Consider the following 24,648-nt stretch of genomic DNA (forward strand, 5'->3'; position numbering starts at 1 on the left):
TGTTTCACTTCCTGCTGAATGAAAACATAATAATGATCTGATATTGAATTACAGAGTTTCTGTTTCCTGGAGTTTGTCTCCATCTGGTGGACAAACACAAACCCGAGGAACAATCACTGCGAGGAAGAGGATGATGTCACTTCCTCTGCTCCAATTAAATAAAAATAAAATTAAGTAAAGTAAAGAAATATAAAGTTAAGTAAAGAATAATAAAGTTGAGTAAATACATATAAAGTTAAGTAGAGGAATATAAAGTTAAGTAAAGTAAAGAAATGTAAAGTTAAGTTGAGAAATATAAATTCAAGTAAAGTAATATAAAGTTAAGTAGAGAAATATAAAGTTAAGTAAAGAATAATAAAGTTGAGTAAATACATATAAAGTTAAGTAGAGAAATATAAAGTTAAGTAAAGTAAAGAAATATAAAGTTAAATTAAGAAACATAAAGTTAAGTAAAGTAAAGAAAAAGAAAATTAAGTAAAGTAAAATTATATTAAATTAAATCAAGTAAAGAAAAATAAAGTTAAATAAAGTACACAAATATAAAGTAAAGAAATATGAAGTAAGTAAAGTTTTTACAGGAACAAACTACATTTCCCATGATACTCTTGTCCCCTTGTCTCCCCCTTCCCCTGTGGAGGGAGGAGGAGGGAGTTTGGGAAAGAATGTATGGAATTTATTTCCTGTTCTGCAGCTCAGAAACGGAGCGACGGAGGAGACGGACAAGTCATGAAGGACAAGGAGAATTGACTGGACCTACTCCCTGTTCTCCTCTCCAGGAGGAGGAGGAGGAGGAGGAGGCACCATGGCTGAGCCCCTGCTGAAGAGAACCTTCTCCAGACTCAGAGGAAAAGAAGGATCCAGAAGAAAAACCGAGCCGAAACTGAGCAGTGAGAAACATTTTGTAACGTTTGTGAACGTGACGATTGTCAGTGTTCAGAGCAGCTCCACGTCTGAACGTCTCACCGTGTCGCATGGTGTCTCACACTGTCTCACTGTGTCTAACTGTCTCACTGTGTCTCACACTGTGTCAAACTGTCTCACACTGTCTCACTGTGTCTCACTGTGTCACACTGTGTCTAACTGTCTCACTGTGTCAAACTGTCTCACACTGTCTCAAACTGTCTCACACTGTCTCACTGTGTCTCACTGTCTCACACTGTGTCAAACTGTCTCACTGTGTCTCACTGTGTAAAACTGTCTCACACTGTGTCTAACTGTCTCACTGTGTCAAACTGTCTCACACTGTCTCACTGTGTCTCACTGTCTCACACTGTCTCAAACTGTCTCACTGTCTCACACTGTGTCAAACTGTCTCACTGTGTCTCACACTGTGTCAAACTGTCTCACACTGTCAAACTGTCTCACTGTCTCACACTGTCTCAAACTGTCTCACACTGTCTCACTGTGTCTCACTGTCTCACACTGTGTCAAACTGTCTCACTGTGTCTCACTGTGTAAAACTGTCTCACACTGTGTCTCACTGTCTCACTGTGTCAAACTGTCTCACACTGTCTCACTGTCTCACACTGTGTCAAACTGTCTCACTGTGTCTCACTGTGTAAAACTGTCTCACACTGTGTCTAACTGTCTCACTGTGTCAAACTGTCTCACTGTGTCTCACACTGTCTAACTCTCTCACACTGTGTCAAACTGTCTCACTGTGTCTAACTGTCTCACTGTGTCTCACACTGTGTCAAACTGTCTCACTGTGTCTCACACTGTGTCAAACTGTCTCAAACTGTCTCACACTGTCTCACTGTGTCTCACTGTCTCACACTGTGTCAAACTGTCTCACTGTGTAAAACTGTCTCACACTGTGTCTAACTGTCTCACTGTGTCAAACTGTCTGACTGTGTCTCACACTGTCTAACTCTCTCACACTGTGTCAAACTGTCTCACTTTGTCTAACTGTCTCACTGTGGCAACTTCTCTCACTTTGTCAATGTGTCTTACTGTGTCTCACTGTGTCTCACTGTCAAACTGTCTCACACTGTTTCTGTCTTGGTTCTGTCTCAGTTTTTTACTTTGTTCTGTGTTGATTCTGTCTTGGTTCTGTCTCAATTCTGTCTCAGTTCTGTCTTGGTTCTGTGTTGGTTCTGTGTTGGTTCTGTGTTGGTTCTGTCTCAGTTCTATCTCTGTTCTGTCTTGGTTCTGTCTTGGTTCTGTTGGTTCTTGCTTGGTTCTGTCTCAGTTCTGTCTCAGTTCTGTCTTGGTTCTGTCTCAGTTCTGTCTTGGTTCTGTCTCAGTTCTGTCTTGGTTCTGTCTCAGTTCTGTCTCAGTTCTGTCTTGGTTCTGTGTTGGTTCTGTCTCAGTTCTCTCTTGGTTAGCGTTAGCCTAACCCTAACCCTATCTCAGTTCTGTGTTGGTTCTGGTTCCGTTTTCTCAGCTGCAGACTCCGAGACAAGCTGCTGCTGGGACCTGATCTGTTCTGGATCAGGACTTCAGGGTCACAGTCACATGACGCTGCAGTGTTGTTGGTGAAACAGAGACAGCCAATGAACTGGCTGTGGGGGTGTGACCCTCACCAGTCATATCACTTACATCTGTCAGTGTTCACCTGGTTCACCTGGTTCACCTGTGACATCACTTAATGGAGCGAGGGTAACACTTTCCCCCTGCTTCCAGTCTTTGTGCTAAGCTAAGCTAAGTCTGCGCTGAACCTGCTCTTTACTGGACTCATCGGGTGATAACTTCAGACATATATCCCAAGATGCATTTCACAGTCCTACTCCTGTGACCCCATCATCATCCTGGGACGGACGCCTCAGGAGCTTCAGTTTCACAGTCGTCATCATGTTACTGTAAGAACTTCATCAGGTGTTGATGGACAGTTAGCTCATTAGCTCATAAGCTTATAAGCTTTTGGATGAAATGATGACGAACCCTGACGATGGTGCGGGGGGAGTGATGGTCGTAACTTCAACGATTAACTCACTGACGCTGAGTGTTCGCTGTTCGCAGAAACATGAGACACCATGTGACCAGGATGTTCTGAAATAATCAACTCATCTACACTACACACTTTAATCAACTACTTCCTGCACACAAACTGTGTCAGCTGACCACTTCCTGTCATTAGGCCTGTGTGGTTACTTCCTGTTTATCTCTGATGTCACAGAGATTATCTGGGTAACTTCCTCGTTAACCTGTTTAACCCGAGGAATGTTGCCATGGTAATTTACGCTGGATCTCAAAACGTTCTTCGTCGTTCGTGTCCCTGTACAAGCCCCGCCCATAGATACAATCTGAAAACCCAGTCGATGTCGGCGTAAGGAATATGATAGAGACTCAGTTCGGAGGCGACGGAGTTTAGAGACCGACAACTGGAACATGATGATGTTCTATGAAACATGTAGATTCAATATCATGGAGCAAAATTAGCAAAAATTTTGTATTTTAGTTTTCATGAGATCATCATGTGAATCAGCTCTGAAAGATCTCCTTGTCTGTCTGTGTGTGTGTGTGTGTGTGTGTGTGTGTTTGTGTGTGTGTGTGTGTGTGTGTTTGTGTGTGTGCGTGTGTTGTGTGACTGCAGTCTTTGTGTTTCTGTGTATTTTGAAGACTAATGAATAGTGAATAGGCAGCAGTGTGTTTAGTCCTAAATACAGAGACGTCGTTTATATCTGCTCTGAACACACACAACTCCTCACCCCACCTCCTCACCCCCCCTCACACACACAACACACCTCCTAACCCCCCCCACAGACACACACACCACACCTCCTCACCCCCACAGACACACACAACACACCTCCTAACCCCCCCCACAGACACACACACCACACCTCCTCACCCCCACACACACACACACAACACACCTCCTCACCCCCACACACACACAACACACCTCCTCACCCCCACAGACACACACACCTCCTCACCCCCCCCACACACACCTCCTCACCCCCCCTCACACACACAACACACCTCCTCACCCCCACAGACACACACACCTCCTCACCCCCCCCCCCCCCCCCCACACACACCTCCTCACCCCCCCACACACACACACAACACACCTCCTCACCCCCACAAACACACACACAACACACCTCCTCACCCCCACACACACACACACACATACACCTGACGTCTGGAGCGTGTCACTTCCTGTCTGGTGCCGAGCAGCGACGAGGAGACCAAACACCAAGCAAAAAGAGCGGGAAAGCTGGACTGAGCCTCCACATGACGCCTTATGATGAACAGCTGTTTGATCACATGACACTCAAACCACTGATCATTGGTCAGATTCTGTGTGTCTCAGAACTCCTTGAATAACTTTCATTTGTCCTTGAGGAGGTTCCATAGGTTCTATATGAGTTATCAGGGTCCTGGAGGAACACACATTGGTTCTGAAGAGGGGCTGCAGAAGGTTCCAATGTTCCTTGAGAACCTTGAGAGGCCTTGAATCTTCATGGGACTGAATGTCCTGGAAGACTTCACAGTTTCCAGGGTTCGTCAGAAGATCAGATAACTACTAACAGAGTAGTTGCTATGGGTACTTTCAGATATTTTACAGCCAATTGGAGAGCAGGATTCTAAAGTCCACCCAATCAGCTTTCAAATACAAAATCATCAATACAGTCTAATATACACAAACAGACAAAAACACACATAGACAGACACACACCACAGGTCTTGTCTTTAATCAATAACCAAACAGAGAGAACGACAAAAATCCAACACTGAGTTTGTTCTTCATCTACATGATAGTTCTAATTGTGTGTGTGTGTGTGTGTGTGTCGTCCAGATGTTCCCGTCAAGTCGTCCTCTGTTCTCCCGACGACCTCGCCACCGTTGTCACCATCGATGACAACATGGAGAGTTGCGACGCTTGCGGACCCCGACCCCCCTTCACCGCCACGCAACCACATCACAGTTGCTAAGAAACAGCAGTGGGTGAAGCAGGGGTCTGCGGCGCCGTCCACAAGCTCCACCCCCAGGCCCTTAAAGCTGGACTGCCCATCAGGGATATCCCATGATGCTCTTGTGACGACCTGTGGCCAGAAGCTACTGGAAGATAAGGTACAGGATGGAAGAGGCAAACTGATCCTTTCAGTCATAACGTTAGTTTTTTTCACACGTTAGTTTTCACTGGTGTAACTGGTGGTTTGACTTCTTCTTCTTCTTCTTCTTCTTCTTCTTCTTCTTCTTCTTCTTCTTCTTCTTCTTCTTCTTCTTCCAGTGTGTGGGAGTTTGGTGGTGAAGAGCGAGGGAAGATTTTCGTATTTTTTATATTTTTCTGACTATCTATTAATTGTATGATCGTGTGTTAGTTTGGTGTTAGTTGTGGTGGTTTCGTGTTGTTTGTTGTATAGTTTGTTCCGTGTTTGGTGGCGGGGATGGCGTCCTCCGAGACGCCTCCCTTGTCCCTGAGGCCCGGGTGAGGCCACAGTGGAGCAGGTGCTACTCGCTGGGAGCAGGCGGGACACGGGAACATCTCGTATGCCTCTCGAATGAACAAAGCTGTGGTCGTTTTTTTTAAGGATAAGAACCTTGTGACACAGCTCACTGAGAACGGCCTGACTTTGGACGAGGAGTTCATTCAGGTTTCCCCGCTGGCAGTGTCGTCTACCCGGATCACCGTGTCCGGAGTCCCTCCGTTCATTCCCAACGAGGCGCTGGAGAAAGAGGTTTCCGCTCGGTCGGTCTGGGATGTAAGAGCGAGAAGCTGAAACACGTCCAGTCTCTGCGGAGATAAGTCTTCATGTTCCTGGACTCGCCCACTCACACACTGGAGGTTTCCTTCCGTGTGAAACACGAGGAGGGGTTCTACATGGTGTACATGAGGTGCTTTGATTGTGGAGATATGGGGCATAAGAGGGTCGCATGTCCGCACAGATACAGGGCTGATGGTGGAGAGGGGGGCGGGGCCTCGACCGGGGGATCCGCTGCCGGTGAGGTGGGGGGACAGAAAGGTGAGGTGGGGGGACAGACTGGTGAGCTGGGGGGACAGACAGGTGAGGTGGGGAGACAGACTGGTGAGGTGGGGAGACAGACTGGTGAGCTGGGGCGACAGACAGGTGAGGTGGGGAGACAGACTGGTGAGGTGGGGAGACAGACTGGGGAGGTGGGGGGACAGACAGGTGAGGTGGGGGGACAGACTGGTGAGGTGGGGAGACAGACAGGTGAGGTGGGGGGACAGACAGGTGAGGTGGGGAGACAGACTGGGGAGGTGGGGGGACAGACTGGGGAGGTGGGGGGACAGACTGGTGAGGTGGGGAGACAGACTGGTGAGGTGGGGAGACAGACAGGTGAGGTGGGGAGACAGACTGGTGAGGTGGGGGGACAGACTGGGGAGGTGGGGAGACAGACTGGTGAGGTGGGGAGACAGACAGGTGAGGTGGGGAGACAGACAGTTGAGGTGGGGGGACAGACTGGGGAGGTGGGGAGACAGACTGGTGAGGTGGGGGGGGGTCAGTGCAGGGGGAGGCAGCTGAGATGGAACAGGGGGGGCTGCAGTGTGGTGCTGGGCAGCAGGCAGAGCTGAGCTGGAGTCAGGTGATTGAGATGGAGGCAGATTCTGAATCTGACAATGTGTCTCTAGACAGTATCTCACAGAATACTGACTTGTATTCCTTGGAAGAGATGAACCACTTCCTCGATGATTCTTTCGGCAGAGCAGTCGATATAAAAGACTATTTCCCAGATGGAAAAAAGTTTATTCAGACGGTGAGCACACTCCAGAGGGTCGTAGGGTTCGACCTTCTGTATGAGAAGAGGCGTTACCGTCTGAGGAAACATGTTACTTCTTTGAGAAGAGGACTTAAAGGTGCTAAACCAATAAAGAGAAGGAATACCCTTAAATAAAGAAGCATGTTCATACAATACTGGGTGTTTCATCTCTGTTTTTCTCTGTCCATCTTTTTCCTGATCTCTCCCCTTTCTTTTTTTATGCAGAACTTACAGATGGTGTCTTTAAATATAAACGGGGGTAGAAGTGCTCAGAAAAGAGAGTTGGTGTCCGAGATCTGTGGACAGAAAAGAGCACATGTTATCTTTTTGCAGGAAACATAGTGACAGCCTGAATGAGACAGATTGGGGTTTATGGTGGGAGGGGCCACAGGTGCTCAGCCATGGCTCTAGCCTTAGTGCTGGAGTCGCCATCTTTTTAAATCTTTAAAGCACGTTTTTAATAGTATTGATCAGGGGGAGTGTGTTGTACTTGGGGGGGATTGGAACTGTTGCACTGCCACTTTAGACAGGACAGTACAGGAGCCCCATCCTCAGTCATCCTCTTTTCTTTCTAATCTGGTAAAAGAAGCTGACCTGGTTGATGTGTGGAGAATGAAGAATCTTTTAGCCAGACAATACTCATGGGTAAAAATATTAGATGGCGGAGTTAGTGCTGCCAGATTAGATTGATTTTACATTTCTGCTTCCTTTAACACACCTATTGCAAAATGTCAAATCCTCCCTGTTGGTTTTACAGACCATCATTTACTTTTAACAGAAATAGTTTTACTGTCCACTCAAAAATCAAGATCTTTTTGGCACTTTAACGTTAAGCTTTTAAATGACTTCAATTTCTGTGAGAATTTAAAATTATTTTGGTTGAACTGGAGATCCAGCAAAGAGAATTTCCCCTCCCTCACTCAGTGGTGGGAGGTAGGAAAGGGTCAGATCAGGGTGTTCTGCCAGCAGTACACCTCTTTCTCCAGTGCAAATGTCAGGAGATCTTTGGAGAAGCTAGAGGCTGAGATCATAGAGCTGGAGAGTGTGTCTGGGCCAAGAAATGACTTATTACGCTCAAAAAAGCAGCAACTAAACTGGTTTCTACAGGAGAGAGCTAAAGGAGCTTTAGTCCAAGCCCGTTTTACTTCTCTCAGAGACATTGATGCCCCAACTACTTTCTTTTTTAATTTGGAACGATCAGTGGCCCAGAGGAAGCACATGGTGCGTCTCCGACTGCCTGACGGAAGTTTGACCTCTGAACCGGCCGTGATGAGGAAGCATGCAGTGTCGTTCTATACTGACCTGTTCAAGGCAGATGACTGTGATGTGGATGCTGCTGCAGAGCTTCTGCAAGATCTTCCACAGCTGAGTCCGGGGGAGCGTGAGGCCTTGAGCTTGGACCTCTCCCTGGAGGAACTAACTGCTGCCGTGTCTCGGATGGCCTCTGGTAAAATTCCAGGCATGGACGGATTACCTGCTGATTTTTTAAAACATTTTTGGAACATACTGGTCCACGACCTACTGGACGTTTTTAAAGAGTCTTTTAACACAGGAACTCTTCCTGCCTCTTGCAGGCATGATGTGATCTCCCTGCTGCCCAAGAAGGGAGAAAGACAAGAAAGACCAGTACCGCTTCTATGTACAGATTATAACATTTTATCAAAGGTTTTAGCAAATAGCCTAAAAGTAATTATTGAACTGTTGGTTGGTGCTGATCAGTCATACTGTGTCCCTGACAGGTCCATGCTGGATAATGTGTTTTTAATGAGAGACATTTTTGATGTGTGTAATTTGTACAAAGTGAATGTTGGAAAAATTTCAATTGACCAGGAAAAAGCGTTTGATCGTGTCGATTATTCCTTTTTGTTTGCCACACTGAAGGCTTTTGGTGTTGGGGAGCACTTTCTCTCATGGGTGAACCTAATGTACAGTGATGCATGTTGTGTTGTGAAGGTGGGGGAAGGGCTGAGCTGTCCGATACCGGTAAAGAGAGGGATCAGACAGGGCTGCCCCATCTCAGGCCAGCTCTACAGTATGGCCATCGAGCCTCTTCTGTTCAGGCTTAGAAACACACTGAGGGGTCTCCGCCTGCCTGAACTGTCCCACAGCCCCCCTGTGATCGTATCAGCTTATGCTGATGACATAAATGTCTTTGTCCAGGGTCTGGGGGACATTCAAGAGCTAGAGGCAGCTTAGCACTTCATGAGAAAGCTTCCTCAGCTAAAGTTAACTGGGGAAAGAGTGAGGCGGTTTTGATTGGCCAGTGGAACAGCGAAAACACTCCCAGTCTTCCAAATCTGTTAAATAGATGACGAACGCACTGATTGGCACTTTATTCTGGTTTGTTTTTATCTCTTATCATTCATGAACAGTTTTAAGTTTGGGAGTTTAAACCTAAATGGTGTGAATGAAGTGGGAGGGAGAAGTTCTATTGAGCCACCACGCGACCCTCAGGCCTGGAGTGAAGCTTCGTGTTCTCAAAGAGCTTCACTCCGACTCTGGAGGCGGAGCTCGTCGTCCAGGGCGCTGTCTTTTAGTAAAAGACGGTTTTGGTCTTTTTAACATTGTTTTGATGAACATCTACGCTCCAACCAGCGGTGCAGAGAGTTTCCAGTAAACTCAATGATCTTGGCCCGTGAAGTTATTTATTCTTAGGAGGAGATTTTAACTGGACGGAAAACGAGCTGTTAGATCGTAACCGTGCGGCGCCTCATCCAGCAGCTGGTGGACGAGTGGAGGAGGAGGCACACGAGCTCCAGACAGTTCACATGGTCCCACAGAAGAGATAACACACAATCCACCGACTGTATTGTTTTAAGAATCATTTTAGTGTTTAAATCATGTAGGATTTTGCCAGTTGGTTTTACGGACCTTGCTTTAGTTTTATGTCAAGTTAATATCAAAAATATTTTACCTAAGAATGTGTACTGGCATTTTAATTCAATTTTAACTGTAGACCAAAGTTTTAGAGAGGCTTTTAGTTATTTTTGGACTGGTTTTAGACAGAGGAAGAGCGAGTTCATCTGCCTAGGGCAGTGGTGGGACCATGGGACGACCCAAATCAAACTGTTGTGTCAGCAGCACACTCTCAACGTTACACGTGGCATCACCAGATCTATCAGAGATCTGGAGACTGACATTGTGGAGCTAGAACAGATTTCCACAGAAAATCCAGGATAAATAGAAATCCTCAAGTGTAAAAAGATGGCAACCTGCTGGACACAGTACAAGGTGCACTAGTTAGGTCCCGAGTACACAACATATGTGAGATGGATGTTCCCTCTAGCTATTTCTTTGGTTTAGAGAGGAAACGGGCAGAGGAAACTGATTCACTCTCTGTTCTCGGAGGATGGCCAAGAGCTCACCGACGCGTCTATGATCAGAGAGAGGGCGGTGGGATTCTACGCCTCTCTGTATAAGAGCCAACATCAAGAAAATGCAGAGTTGTTTGAGGGGTTCTGTGGTGGACTGCCTCAGGTATCCAGGGAGACCAACTCTATGCTGGAGTGTCCCCTGAAGATAGAGGAGCTGCAGGGTGCTCTGAAGAGCATGAAGGGCTGGAGGGCACCAGGCATTGACGGCCTATCGGTCGAGTTTTACGAAGCTTTCTGGGACATTTTAAGGAGCGATGTTTTAGAAGTTTTTAATGAGAGCTTGGTCACTGGGGCAATGCCTTTAACCTGCCGCAGGGCTGTTATCGCCCTGTTGCCCAAGAAGGGAAACCTGCATGAGATTAAAAATTGGCGTCATGTGTCTCTCCTCTGCACCGACTATAAAATCCTTTCAAAAGCCTTGGCCAATCGGCTGAGAGAAGCCATGGAGCAGGTCATCCACCGGGACCAGACGGACTGTGTGCCCGGCAGGTCCATGGTGGACAACGTTCACCTCATTCGAGATGTTTTGGAGGTCTCCAGTTCATTGGGCCTTAACACTGGGTTGATTTTTCTGGATCAAGAAAAGGCATTTGGCCGCGTTGGCACAACTTCCTATGGGAAACCATGGGGAGGTTTGGGTTCAGCGCTGGTCTCATTGCCAAGATCAAGGTGTTGTACAGTGACATTGAGAGTGTGCTGAAGATAATGGCAGTTTGTGTGCTCCTTTTAGGGTGCAGAGAGGTGTCAGGCAGGGCTGTGCCTTGTCTGGGATGCTCTATGCACTCTCCCTGGAACCCCTCCTCCACAAAATACGATCGAGCGTTCAATGTCTGATTTTAACTGGTTTTAATAATAAAATTGTTTTATCTGCCTACGCTGATGATGTTGTTGTTTTTAGAAAAAATCAGCATGATGTAGATATGGTGGATGGGATAACTAAATGTTTCGCTCGAATCTCTTCTTCAAAGGTAAACTGGGAAAAGAGCGAAGCTCTTGCCGTAGGTGGGTGGTGTGGGGGTCTTCCCACTCTCCCACAGAGACTCACGTGGAAAAGAGATGGGATAAAATATCTTGGTATTTACCTGGGAGATGAAAGTATAATGAAAAAGAACTGGGAAAACATCATTGAAATAGTTGAAGGGAAAATATCAAAATGGAAATGGCTTCATCCCCAGATGTTGGCAGAGGGAGAACGCTTGTTATGAACAATCTTGTGGCGTCTTTGTTGTGGCACCGACTTGCCTGTTTGGACCCACCATCGGGTATGTTGGCCAACATCCAGGCAAAGATGGTGGACTTCTTTTGGGATAAATTTCATTGGGTGCCACAATGTGTGTTGTTTTTACCAAGAGAGGAGGGGGGACAGGGCCTAGTCCACCTGGCAAGTAGAACTGCCACTTTTAGAATACAGTTTATTCAAAGGTTTTTAACTGGGCCTTCAGATCTAGTCTGGAGGGATGTGACCAGCTGCATACTCAGACGTGTAAATAATTTGAGACTTGATGCGGCTCTATTTTTAACTGATATCAAAGTTTTAAAATTAGACGGGTTACCTCTATTTTATCAGGGTGTTTTTAAATCCTGTGGTCTTTTAAACTGGAATGTTAATTCACAGCAACTCTCTCTGCACTGGCTGATGATGGAGCCTTTGATCTGTGGGGCCAGACTCGACGGGTGTGGCAGTGCTGTACCTGGACTGGTGGGGGCGCTGTGCAAGGCGAACACAGTGAGTTTGAAAAGACTGGTGGACGCTGCAGGACCAGCACTCACGAATGCCTCGGCGGTGAGCTCCATGTTGGGGATTCGTTCGGTCCGGATGGTGCAGAGAGCCCTCGACCTCTGGAGGAAGAAACTCTCCGACAAGGAGAGAGAACTCCTGCTACAGTTCCACCAGGGAACAGTCCAACCTGAGCCCATGGACGTTTTCCCTGAGATTAACCTTACCCCCAAGTACACAGAGCTCAATGGTCCCCTTCTGAGCATTGACCGGCAAAAAACATTGAGCCTCTCCGCTGTGAACGGAAAGAATCTGTACAAAGGCTGCGTGAAGACGATGAATCAGAAGAACCTGTGTGACAGAGCCACGAACGTGTGGTCTGAGAGACTGAGTGGACGGACGCCTGAGTGGATGACACTGTACAAACCCCCGGTGAAGAAACGGACTGGTGACCTCCAATGGAGAATTCTTCATGGGGCTATTGCCACCAACGCTTTTATATCCAAGTTGAATCACAGTGTTTTAAATGAGTGCCCTTTTTGCAGGTTGTCTGAGAATGTTTTTCATGTGTTCACCGAGTGTAACAGATTAACTGTTTTTTTAACCTTTTAACACGTGTTTCTAGTATTTTTAACGTTGCTTTTTCTATCCCCGGGTTTATTGGTGGAAGCAGGTGAAGAAAAACAACAAAGTCAAATGTCAGTAACTAAATTTTTGGAGTCGCAGAGACAAAGTCCTGAAGGAAGTCACAGTTGATCTAACGACATTGTGGAGGTGCAACATTCGAGCCAGACTGAGGCTGGAGTTCCAATTCCACAAACTCACAAGAAATGTGGCTGAATTTAAGAATTTCTGGGGTCAGGAAAATGTTATTTGTTGTGTGTCAGATAAAGAGGAACTCTTTTAAAAATGTCCTTGATTAAAGTTGTGTCAATTACATTGCACAGACTGTAGAAAATAGTGTAAAATAAAGTATGTTTTAAAAATCTAAAATCTTCTTCTCCTACCTCTCCTGCTTCTTCTGTTTCTTCTTATCCTTCTTCTACTTCTCCTTGTCCTGTTGCAGGTAGTTTTACTCCTGATAAACGACTCCTCCCTCTGGTACTGACAGATCACCCAGTCTTTCCCCTCCTGGTAGTTGGAACCTTCATCTTTTAGGTTTTCATTCTGTGTCTTTTACTTCCAGGCAGAGCAGTGTGGTGACGGGAAGTTAATCTGTCTGACCTGGGACATCACCAGCGCCCCCTGTGTTCCTGTCAGTTCTACAACAATACAACAGGAAGCCTCACAGCCAGCAGGGGGCTCCACTGTTGTCACCACCCCCTCCATCAGCACCAAGCGATCGGGCCAGCACGCCTACCTGCAGAGCCTGGATCGCAGTAGCCGAGCCTGGGTGCTGTCTTCAGGAAAGTCCCAGGCTTCAGAAGATGTGTGCGGCCCACAGGAGGACAGCGGCAGCAACATCTGGTACAACCCGATCCCCGAGGAGGAGGACGCAGGGAATCCACGCAGGGAGGAGGAGATATGGAGGAGGAGGGAGGAGGGAGGAGCCACAAAGAGGGTGGGGCCAGCAGATACCAGAGAGCTTGGAGGTTTGTGGGTCGGGTGGACAGAGGAGGGAGCGAGTCTAAGTGTCAGCCACCAAACTGACATCACAGCAGACGACACAGGTAAGAAGCAGGTGATTCTACCTTTGTGTCATTTTGGACTCGTGTTTATCTTCCTGTTTCTCTACTTCTCTTTCACTTCAGACTCTAATCCTGCCTCCCAAAATAAAGGAGGCGTATCCGGCAGTGTGATTGACAGACTGAGGTCTCCTGGTACTGTAAGGAAACTTTCCCTAAAGATGCGGAAACTTCCAGAGCTACGACGCAAACTCAGCCTTCGTTCATATTCCCGCGCTCATCGCCAGGGAAACGACCAGAATGTGATCAGCAGATATCACCTGGATAGCTCCGCCCCCCCTGCTCGCCCGGTGCGACAATCGTCCAGGCGACGCTCGGCGAGTAAAGGAGGTAAATGGTTCAGATATTTACTCATGACCGGATCGCGACGCTGCTTCCTGTCATTAGGAGAAAACTACGGCAGCTCTGTGATGTCATGTTGAGTCAGATACAAACCTCAAACCCTGTGATCCAGGTTAACATGTTGTATAAACAGAATCTGACAAACTGTTTTCATTTCACACTTCACGACGGATCAGCAGCTGAAGAGACAGAGAACTTGTGGAGGAACATCAGACAGTTTCAAGGTCAAACTACAGATTAGCTCATTAGCTACAATGGACAACAGCTGACGTTAGCATTCAAACACTTCATATCTAACATGACTGTTTGATAGAGCGATATGTTCCTCTATATATACATATATATATATATATAACCACTGATCTTTGAGTGAAGCTCTGACGCTGTTCCACATGTGGGTCAAAGTACCAGGATGTAAAATGTCTGCTTTCTTTTCAGGCCATCTTAGTGATGGGGATTCCCCTGAACTGCTCCCACGGCAACAAGGTCCCAAACCTGCAGCTTTCCAGGAAACGGCCTGTGACGTCAGTTCGTTCCGCTTGTACCTGGGCTCTGATCCACCACGATGCAGCCAGCGGGTTACGGGTTTACTGACCGTCCACCTGCTGGGCCTGGAGGAGATGAAGACCAGGTACACAGCTTCACCACAGCTGATCTGTAGTCAGGGGCATCCGACTGTGAGTCACTCTGGTGTCTATACTGTCTCCTCTCAGGTCCGAGGGCAGTAAGGATCTGTTCCTCGCCATCCAGGTGGACGGCGTGACGAGAGCCAGGACCGCCCTCCTGAACCTGCGAAGCTCCGCCCTCTCATTAAACCACACCTTCCACCTGGAGCTGGAGCGAGCACAGCAGCTCCGCATCGTGGTGCTGACACCAGGTACTACAAGTTTAAATAGTACTGTTATAGATGTAGTCATTACTACTACTGCTGATACTAATACTACATATACTGTAGATTCTATGTACTACTTATTATAATAATAATACTATATATATACTTTGTACTACTATCATACAATATTATATATTACTAATTATAATAATATTATATATATACTTTTTACTACTATTATACAATATTATATAATGCTTATTATAATTCTATAAACATTATATACTGAATGAATTAAAAATTTTATTGGCCCATGACAGCAAATCATATAGAAAACACAAAAACATTATAAAAAGGTGCAATATTACTAATTATTATACTAATACTATATATACACTTTGTACTACTATTATATAATATTAGATACTACTAATTTAAATACTAATACTATATTTACACTTGTACTACTATTATATAAACATGAAAAATGACTTATATAATAACAATATATATAATATATATATTATACTAATATTATAATACTTATACTATATGATAACATTATACTCCTGCTTATAATAGTAATGCCATATATACTATACAACTATACTACTAATACTACTACTGCCCAGGAGGTATTGCTAATGGTCAGATTCACTCCAACTTTTTAATTGACGTCATTCAGCCAATCCTCAGGCAGCGGGCGGGTCTAAAGCAGGGTGTGATGGAAGTCAGACATCATGTGGTCCAACCAGGAACAGAGTTTGCTGTGTGGGTGGAGTCTCCATCCCTCCGCTTTTTAAAGGTTAATGTGACTTTACTGTTGTTTGAGTATAAATACTGGATATTATTCATGATTATTGTTATTAGACATGTTTATTATTAACAATTTTTATTGTTTATGATTTGTGTTATTAACAATGATGATTATTAATAAGTGTGATGATCTCATTCAGGAAGTCGCAGTCAGCAGCTGTGTGTGAAACTGGAGCCCACAGGACTTTTGTACGTCAAACTGTCTCTACAGGAACAATGGGACACAAAGGTACTCACCAGTACTACTGTAATACTTATACTGCTGTAATAACAACAGGTACGTATACTGCTGTGATAATAACAGGTACTCACCACTATTGCTGTAGTACTTATACTGCTGTGATAATAACAGGTACTCACCAGTACTACTGTAATACTTGTACTGCTGTAATAATGAAAGGTACGTATACTGCTGTGATAATAACAGATACTCACCAGTACTACTTTAGTACTTGTACTGCTGTGATAATAACAGGTACTCAGGTACTCACCAGTACTACTATAGTACTTATACTGCTGTGATAATAACAGGTACTCACCAGTACTAGTGTAATACTTATACTGCTGTAATAATAACAGGTACGTATACTGCTGTGATAATAACAAGTACTCACCAGTACTACTGCTGTAATAATAACAGGTACGTATACTGCTGTGATAATAACAAGTACTCACCAGTACTACTGCTGTAATAATAACAGGTACTCACCAGTGCTACTTAGTACTTATACTGCTGTGATAATAACAGGTACTCACAAGTACTACTGTATTACTGTCTTTTTTAATTGGGACTTTGTTTTTATTGAAACGTCTTCCTCCAGATTCTGGCACGTGGTCATCAGTTCTCGTGTGGCACACACTGGCACCAGGAACTCAATCGCTAACCACGCCCACTTTTCATATTGTATATTACGTATACTTATTAATAGACAGTACATAAACATACCATCCATGAACTTAATTGAAATCAGGGATGTTGCACTATATTTATATTTAAATCTTAAATCTCAGACTATACTGATATTGCACCATTCCTTCCCTCTCTTCAATTGTTATTGTATATTTTTGGTAAATTTGTAAATTCTATTGCATTGTTATACTGTATACTTAACAGTATTTTTTATATTTCTTACTGTCCTTTCTGTTTTTATTCTTTATATGTTCAGTGAGTGTTGTACTTTGAGAGCAAAGATTAACCGGAGTCAAATTCCTTGTTTGTTTACGCAACCCTGGCCAATAAAGCTGATTCTGTTTTTTGATGGGGTTATGTCTCGTATATTTCTTCAGCAGATGTGTTCACATGCTGCAGTCGAACCTCAGTGAGTGCAGTTCCTATGTTTGACCACTAGGCTGTAGAGCGCTGAGGTCTCCTGCCCCACTATTGAGACCGATTCACTGAAATTACTTTTACCTTTCAAAACTCAAAAAATGTTGAATAAGAGCAATATAATCAATGTATGATGAGTTTACCTGGAGGTGCTAGGGGGTGGATATGGAGGAGCCATGCCTGGTAAAAACTATGTCTTTCACTTTGTTCAAGTTTCATCACGTGTAGTTGTAATGTTGAAGAGAACATGAGTCCCTCCTGTGACTCCTCCCTCCTGTGACTCCTCCCACCACAGATCAGCACAGATACTTCTCCTTCCAACGTGTTTGGTGTGGAACTGCACAATCTGGTGGAGAAGGAAGGATCTGCAGCTCCAGTTCCTCTACTGATCCAGAAGACGGTGGCAGAGATCGAACGACGAGGACTCAAGGTGGCATCTCTTTTCAGTCTGGTTCTTGTTTATTCTGATATCAAGATGTCCTCCAAGAATTATCCCAGTGTTCTCCCACAGTTCTCTAAAAAGTGTCCAAGTGTTCTCCCACATTTCTCCAAGAATTATCCCAGTGTTCTCCCAGAGTTCTCTAATAATTATCCCAGTGTCCTCCCTCCGTTCTCTAATAATTATCCTAGTGTCCTTCCACAGTTCTCTAAGAATTATCCCAGTGTCCTCCCACCATTTTCTAATAATTATCCCAGTGTCCTCCCACCGTTCTCTAATAATTATCCCAGTGTCCTTCCACAGTTCTCTAAGAATAAGTTCTCTAATAATTATCCCAGTGTTCTTCCACAGTTCTCTAAGAATAAGTTCTCTAAGAATTATCCCAGTTTTCTCCGAAAGTTCTCTGAAGAATTATCCCAGTGTTCTCCAACAGTTCTCTAGGAATTATCCCAGTGTTCTTCCACAGTTTCTAAGAATAAGTTCTATAAGAATTATCCCAGTATTCTCCCACAGTTCTCTAGGAATTATCCCAGTGTTCTTCCACAGTTTCTAAGAATAAGTTCTCCAAGAATTATCCCAGTGTTCTTCCACAGTTTCTAAGAATAAGTTCTATAAGAATTATCCCAGTATTCTCCCACAGTTCTCTAAGAATTATCCCAGTGTTCTTCCACAGTTCTCTAAGATTAAGTTCTATAAGAATTATCCCAGTATTCTCCCACAGTTCTCTAAGAATTATCCCAGTGTTCTCCAAAAGTTCTCTAAGAATAAGTTCTATAAGAATTATCCCAGTGTTCTTCCACAGTTCTCTAAGAATTGGTTCTCTAATAATTATCCCAGTGTTCTTCCACAGTTCTCTAAGAATTATCCCAGTGTTCTCCAACAGTTCTCTAAGAATTATCCCAGTGTTCTTCCACAGTTCTCTAAGAATTGGTTCTCTAATAATTATCCCAGTGTTCTTCCACAGTTCTCTAAGAATTAGTTCTCTAAGAATTATCCCAGTGTTCTCCAAAAGTTCTCTTAAGAATTATCCCAGTGTTCTCCCACAGTTCTCTAAGAATTATCCCAGTGTTCTTCCACAGTTCTCTAAGAATTATCCCAGTGTTCTTCCACAGTTCTCTAAGAATTGGTTCACTAATAATTATCCCAGTGTTCTTCCACACTTCTCTAAGAGTTGGTTCTCTAAGAATTATCCCAGTGTTCTCCAAAAGTTCTCTTAAGAATTATCCCAGTGTTATCCCACAGTTCTCTAAGAATTATCCCAGTGTTCTCCAACAGTTCTCTAAGAAGTATCCCAGTGTTCTTCCACAGTTCTCTAAGAATTATCCCAGTGTTCTCCAACAGTTCTCTAAGAATTATCCCAGTGTTCTTCCACAGTTCTCTAAGAATTGGTTCACTAATAATTATCCCAGTGTTCTTCCACACTTCACTAAGAGTTGGTTCTCTAATAATTATCCCAGTGTTCTTCCACAGTTCTCTAAGAATTAGTTCTCTAAGAATTATCCCAGTGTTCTCCAAAAGTTCTCTTAAGAATTATCCCAGTGTTCTCCAACAGTTCTCTAAGAATTAGTTCTCTAAGAATTATCCCAGTGTTCTCCAAAAGTTCTCTTAAGAATTATCCCAGTGTTCTCCAACAGTTCTCTAAGAATTAGTTCACTAATAATTATCCCAGTGTTCTTCCACACTTCTCTAAGAGTTGGTTCTCTAATAATTATCCCAGTGTTCTTCCACAGTTCTCTAAGAATTAGTTCTCTAAGAATTATCCCAGTGTTCTTCCACAGTTCTCTAAGAATTATCCCAGTGTTCTTCCACAGTTCTCTAAGAATTGGTTCTCTAATAATTATCCCAGTGTTCTTCCACACTTCTCTAAGAATTAGTTCTCTAATAATTATCCCAGTGTTCTTCCACACTTCTCTAAGAATTAGTTCTCTAAGAATTATCCCAGTGTTCTCCAAAAGTTCTCTTAAGAATTATCCCAGTGTTCTCCCACAGTTCTCTAAGAATTATCCCAGTGTTCTCCAAAAGTTCTCTTAAGAATTATCCCAGTGTTCTCCCACAGTTCTCTAAGAATTATCCCAGTGTTATCCCACAGTTCTCTAAGAATTATCCCAGTGTTCTCCAACAGTTCTCTAAGAAGTATCCCAGGGTTCTCCCACAGTTCTCTAAGAATTATCCCAGTGTTCTCCCACAGTTCTCTAAGAATTATCCCAGTGTTCTCCAACAGTTCTCTAAGAAGTATCCCAGGGTTCTCCCACAGTTCTCTAAGAATTATCCCAGTGTTCTCCCACAGTTCTCTAAGAATTATCCCAGGGTTCTCCCACAGTTTTATTAGAATTACCCCAGGGTTCTTCCAGGTGAGAAGTTTCACCTGGAAGTAAACGCCTTGAGAAACATCCCTTTGTTTTCCGGTGGACATGGTGTTTCACCATCAGTTGTTTTAATTGGTGGAGGTAAGACAGATGTGACCAATCACAGAGGGAGGAGGCTGTGATGTCACAGGTCACATGACTCTGTGTCTGTCAGGTGGTGGGTCTGTACAGACTCTGTGGCTCTGCGGCGGTGAAGAAGGAGCTCAGGGATTGGTTCGAGAGGAACAGTTCAGCCGTGTGTCTCAGCGACGACCTCTACCCTGACATCAACGTCATTACAGGTCAGTGACCATGTGACTCAATGTCTGTGTCTCACTGTAAGTGAGACAGTTGCTTGTCTCTGGTTGTGATCACGTCCTCAGACAACTGGATGATTTCTCAGGTGTACTGAAGGACTTCCTGCGGGAGCTGCCGTCTCCGCTCATCACATCCACTCTGTACCAGGTGGTCCGGGACGCCATGACCCTACGACCCCAACCTCAACAGGCCCAGAGTCCTGTTGAGCTGCTGTCCTGTCTGCCTCCTCCAGAGAGGGTAACACAGTACTACTTCTACTGTAGTAATCCTTCTTCAGTACTGCAATAATCCTTCTGCAGGTGTATCCAGGTCATGTACTGTGTGTTAAATGACGTCATCTGGCTGATCCATGGATCAAGGTTCAGATCAGTGATTTATCCTCTGTCACCAGGCTACCCTGTCTCTCCTACTCGACCACCTCAGCCTGGTGGCGTCCTTCAGCTCGTCCAACAGGATGACACAACAGAACCTCGCCGTCTGCTTCGGCCCGGTGCTCCTCACCCCGACCCAGGAGGCGTGGAGGGAGGGCGGAGGAGGGAGGGCAGGAAGAGGAGGAGGGAAAGGGTTCGGTCAAGGTGAAGGGATTGCGAGCGCGGTGGATTTTAAACGACACATCGAGGCGTTGCACTACCTGCTCCAGCAGTGGCCAGGTGAGACAGGGGGCGCTAGAGCGTAGGAGAACCGTTCGCTGCGTCACTTGGTTTCTTACTTGGTTTCTTACTTGGTTGTTTGTATCTTCCGCTGTTCAGTGCCAACACATCGAGTCCCGGGAGACAACCACACCTCCCCTCCTCCCTCAGCCACCATTACCCAAGGCCAGCAGCTTCCTGTGCTGCGATTGGCTGTGCCTCAGAACCCCGAAGGGGAGGTGGTGGTGTCACGCCGGGCTCGAGGCGGTCTGGCTCGACTGGAGAGTCCGCCACCGATCAACAGGTACGCAGGAGACTGGAGCATTTGTGGACGAGACGTTCTGTCAGGGCAGGAGGCGGACTACGACGAGGTGGCAGGAAGTGAGAGTGACGGAGGTAAACGCACGTCTTGAGCCCGATGTTGATTTAATGTGTTGTCTTCTGGTCACGTTGACGCCTCCTTGTTGACGTTGTTGTTTCAGACAGCGGCGATGATGAAGAGGAGAAGAAGGAGGTATGGGTTTCAGGAGGAGGAGGAGGAGCAGGGAGAGGAGATCTGTACGTGGACGACTTCATGGATTTTGACGCTTCGTTTAACTGTCGACTCAGCCTAAAGGACTTTGACACTCTGATCCACGACCTGGACCGAGAGCTCGCCAAACAGATCAACATCTGTCTGTAGAGCAGAAGGAGGACTTTCATTGTTCCCACTAGGGGTGTAACGATTCACAAAAATCACGGTTCGGTTCGATACGACACAGCAAAAAAGTACAAATGCCAGAGATCTTTTTATTTAATAATGTGTCGTATTGTAGTAGTAGTTTTGAACTTTTACGAAGTGTGAGCTGTCTGTTGATCCTAGCGGCTCTGAGAATATTATATTTCACATAATTTAAGATGCATTTATCTTTTACAATGAATCGTTCGGATTATAACATTTGCCGAACCAAACGGTTCAATACGAATACGTGTATCGTTACACCCCCAGTTCTCACATATTACATCTGACATTTCTGACAATTTTCAAAACTTTTCCCTGAAATTAATTTTTTTTTCAATAAACTTGTTTTCAAAATGTCAGAATATAAGGATCATGTGACACTGACCTCAGATCAGCTGTGAGTTTGAACTCTGACCTTCAGGAATCATCAGATTCATTAAAGAAAAACCATGTTTCTATATGAAGAGATTTGTTTCTTCATGTTTCATGATGTTTCCTGACGTCTGTGGGTTGTCATGGACGACGGGTCATCCTGATGTGAGGAGGACAAGGAGGTTCTGCTGTGGACCAACTACTGGTTCTCTTCAGATCATCTGATGTTCTCTGTTCTGATGACAAACAGTCACAGATCAGTGGTTGTCGTTGTTGTTGGTATCAGGGTCAGATCATATCGGATCTGTTTGTAATGTTGAAGCCATAACTTCACTTGTTGAGTTCCTTTACTGTGTTTGGTTTCTGCTGATTGGCTGAAGTGTTTGTGTTAAAGGGGCAGTGAACGATTCAACCAACACGTTCAGAGTCCATTAGCTGTCAGTTCTGTTTGACAACAACAAAGAGAGAAACATCGCTCACTGACCCTTTAACATCAGTGTCTCTGGTGAGTCACTTGGAGACTTTTGTGTTATTTCTGCTTCCTACAGCATTTAAAAAGTATTTATAAGAAAACACAGAGAAGCAGACGTCTCATGACAGTGAAGGACTGATGATAGTGACTTGTTTTTACCGTCAGTGTTTGACACGGGTGTGAAGAGTCTCCACTTCTGTTCAAGCTCCTCCAGAGGGCCTGCAGCGCCCTCCTCAGGTCTCTGGTGGTCCTCAGGTCTCTGGTGGTCCTGCAAGTCTCTGGTGGTCCTCAGGTCTCTGGTGGTCCTGCAAGTCTCTGGTGGTCCTCATGTCTCTGGTGGTCCTGCAAGTCTCTGGTAGTCCTCAGGTCTCTGGTGGTCCTGCAGGTCTCTGGTGGTCCTGCAAGTCTCTGGTGGTCCTCAGGTCTCTGGTGGTCCTGCAAGTCTCTGGTGGTCCTCAGGTCTCTGGTGGTCCTGCAAGTCCCTGGTGGTCCTGCAAGTCTCTGGTGGTCCTCAGGTCTCTGGTGGTCCTGCAAGTGTCCGGTGGTCCTCAGGTCTCTGGTGGTCCTGCAAGTCTCCGGTGGTCCTCAGGTCTCTGGTGGTCCTGTGTGGAGCACGTCTTGAGCGGTACAGAGTTGGTCACTGTGCAGCAGGACGCTCACAGTGTCACTGTATTTTTTTTACAGTATTATTTTGTTTTGCACAAACTTCATTAAGCACTTCTGTAACAAAGTGTTGCAGCTCACTTCCTGTTGCAGCTCACTTCCTGTTTGTTCTTATTAACCTGAACAATCATTAAACTACATTATAATAAACTGCACGACTAGGCTCTTCTTCTCTCTAATTATTAATGTTACTCATTTTGTAATTGGTGTTTTCAGACAGTGGCCCCTGTCTCACTGTCAGACCACCTGTCTCACTGTCAGACCATGCTTCTCACTGTGGGACAACCTGTCTCACTGTCGGACAAACTGTCTCACTTTTGGAACACCTGTCTCACTGTCAGACCACCTCTCTCACTGTCGGACCACCTGTCTCACTGCCAGACCATCCAGACAGAGAGAGAGAGAGACATACGGACAGAGAGAGACAGACAGACAGACAGAGAGACAGGTAGCCAGACAGAGAGAGACAGACAGACAGACAGACAGAGAGACACGTAGACAGAAGGACAGAGAGAGAGAGAGAGACAGACAGACAGACAGAGAGACAGGTAGACAGAAGGACAGAAAGAGACAGACGGACAGAGAGAGAGAGACAGACACACACACACACAGACAGACAGACAGACGGACAGAGAGTGAGAGAGACAGACATATGGAGTGAGAGAGACAGACAGACAGAAAGACAGAGAGACAGGTAGACAGACACACACACACAGACAGACGGACAGAGAGTGAGAGAGACAGACAGACAGACAGACATCGTTGCATCGTCCGCCTGTGGAGGCGGATGATGCAGTCTGTCTGTCTGTGTCTGTGTGTGTGTGTGTGTGTGTCTGTCGATATTTGAACGTCACAATCGGTGCTGGTCTGTTTCTTTACCGGATGGGAGGATGACGGGAGGATGATGTGCGGACGTCGGTGAAGCAGCTGGAGGAGCGAGTCGCCCTCCAGGACGTGACCGGAGGAGGGTCGCCGGTCCGGCCGGTCTGAGGAGCAGTTCACCAGGACAGGAGCTGGAGGCGCTGAGGTCGATAGATGACACGTGAGCTGCCGACACTGACGTTCATGTCTCACTGTGTGCTGGAGTTAATTCATCTTCACTGAGAGCCGATTGATTGATTGATTGATTGATTGATTGATTGATTGATTGATTGATATCAGACGTAGTCCACGTTGACTTCAACATGGTGATGGTGAGTTAATATGTTGATATTGTGCCTCTGTGTTCAGACTCTTACATTATTCATCATTTATTAAACTGAGTCACATTTCAAAGCTTCTGGTCGTTGTATCATCTTCACTTGTCCTGTAACTTTTTTACTTGTTGTGTTTTTAAAATGTGGAACTAAAATTCACTTGATTACTAATTTAGCACTTGAGAGATTTTTAAGAGAGAAACAGGTTTGAACTAGAACACTCAAACTCAGGGGAGCATATCCCTCCTCCATGAAATCACATTTCAATCCATAGATTCAGATTTTTATTTCAACAAGATACAAGTTTGATTTCCTGGGAAATCCACGTGAAGATGGAAACATCATTGACGGGGGAAATAAAGGAACTGATCAGATGTCATGTCGTTCTAAACTGTTTGATGTGATGAGTTTGAGTCTGAAGCAGTTTCTCATGAAGGTTCTGTAAACAAGTTCTCGGGTCATGAAGAACCAGCTCTTTAGTTCTATTGACGAACTGAGTCATGTGACCTCGTTCTGCAGTTTGAAAAGAAAATCTGAAGTTCTGCCTCTGAAAGGTGAATTTAAAACTTTTAGTTTGATGTCACAGGTTCAACATGTGATGATGAAGAACTGATTTATCACAAAATATTATTTATATTAAACACGTTTCACGTTAGAACCAAACCAGACAAAAAAAAAAACAGCGAACAACAGAACCTGTGACTACAGTGGAACCATCCATCCAG

At 45.1% G+C, this 24,648-nt stretch overlaps 1 protein-coding gene across 1 annotated transcript; it reads left to right on the top strand.

Moving 5' to 3' along the window:
- The first annotated feature begins 670 nt into the window (after positions 1-670).
- On the top strand, positions 671-21,684 carry LOC118287541 (rho GTPase-activating protein SYDE1). The gene is made up of 14 exons (XM_035612840.2): positions 671-887; positions 4,751-5,025; positions 12,953-13,436; positions 13,518-13,781; positions 14,232-14,424; positions 14,507-14,670; positions 15,311-15,430; positions 15,582-15,670; positions 17,064-17,198; positions 19,728-19,854; positions 19,956-20,107; positions 20,262-20,520; positions 20,620-20,895; positions 20,982-21,684. Exons 1-14 carry the CDS (start codon positions 803-805, stop codon positions 21,179-21,181), a joined length of 2,823 nt encoding a protein of 940 aa, XP_035468733.2. The 5' UTR covers positions 671-802; the 3' UTR covers positions 21,182-21,684.
- The last annotated feature ends 2,964 nt before the right edge of the window (positions 21,685-24,648 follow it).

Source organism: Scophthalmus maximus, chromosome 16, assembly GCF_022379125.1.
Source record: "Scophthalmus maximus strain ysfricsl-2021 chromosome 16, ASM2237912v1, whole genome shotgun sequence".
NCBI classification, from domain to species: Eukaryota; Metazoa; Chordata; class Actinopteri; order Pleuronectiformes; family Scophthalmidae; genus Scophthalmus; species Scophthalmus maximus.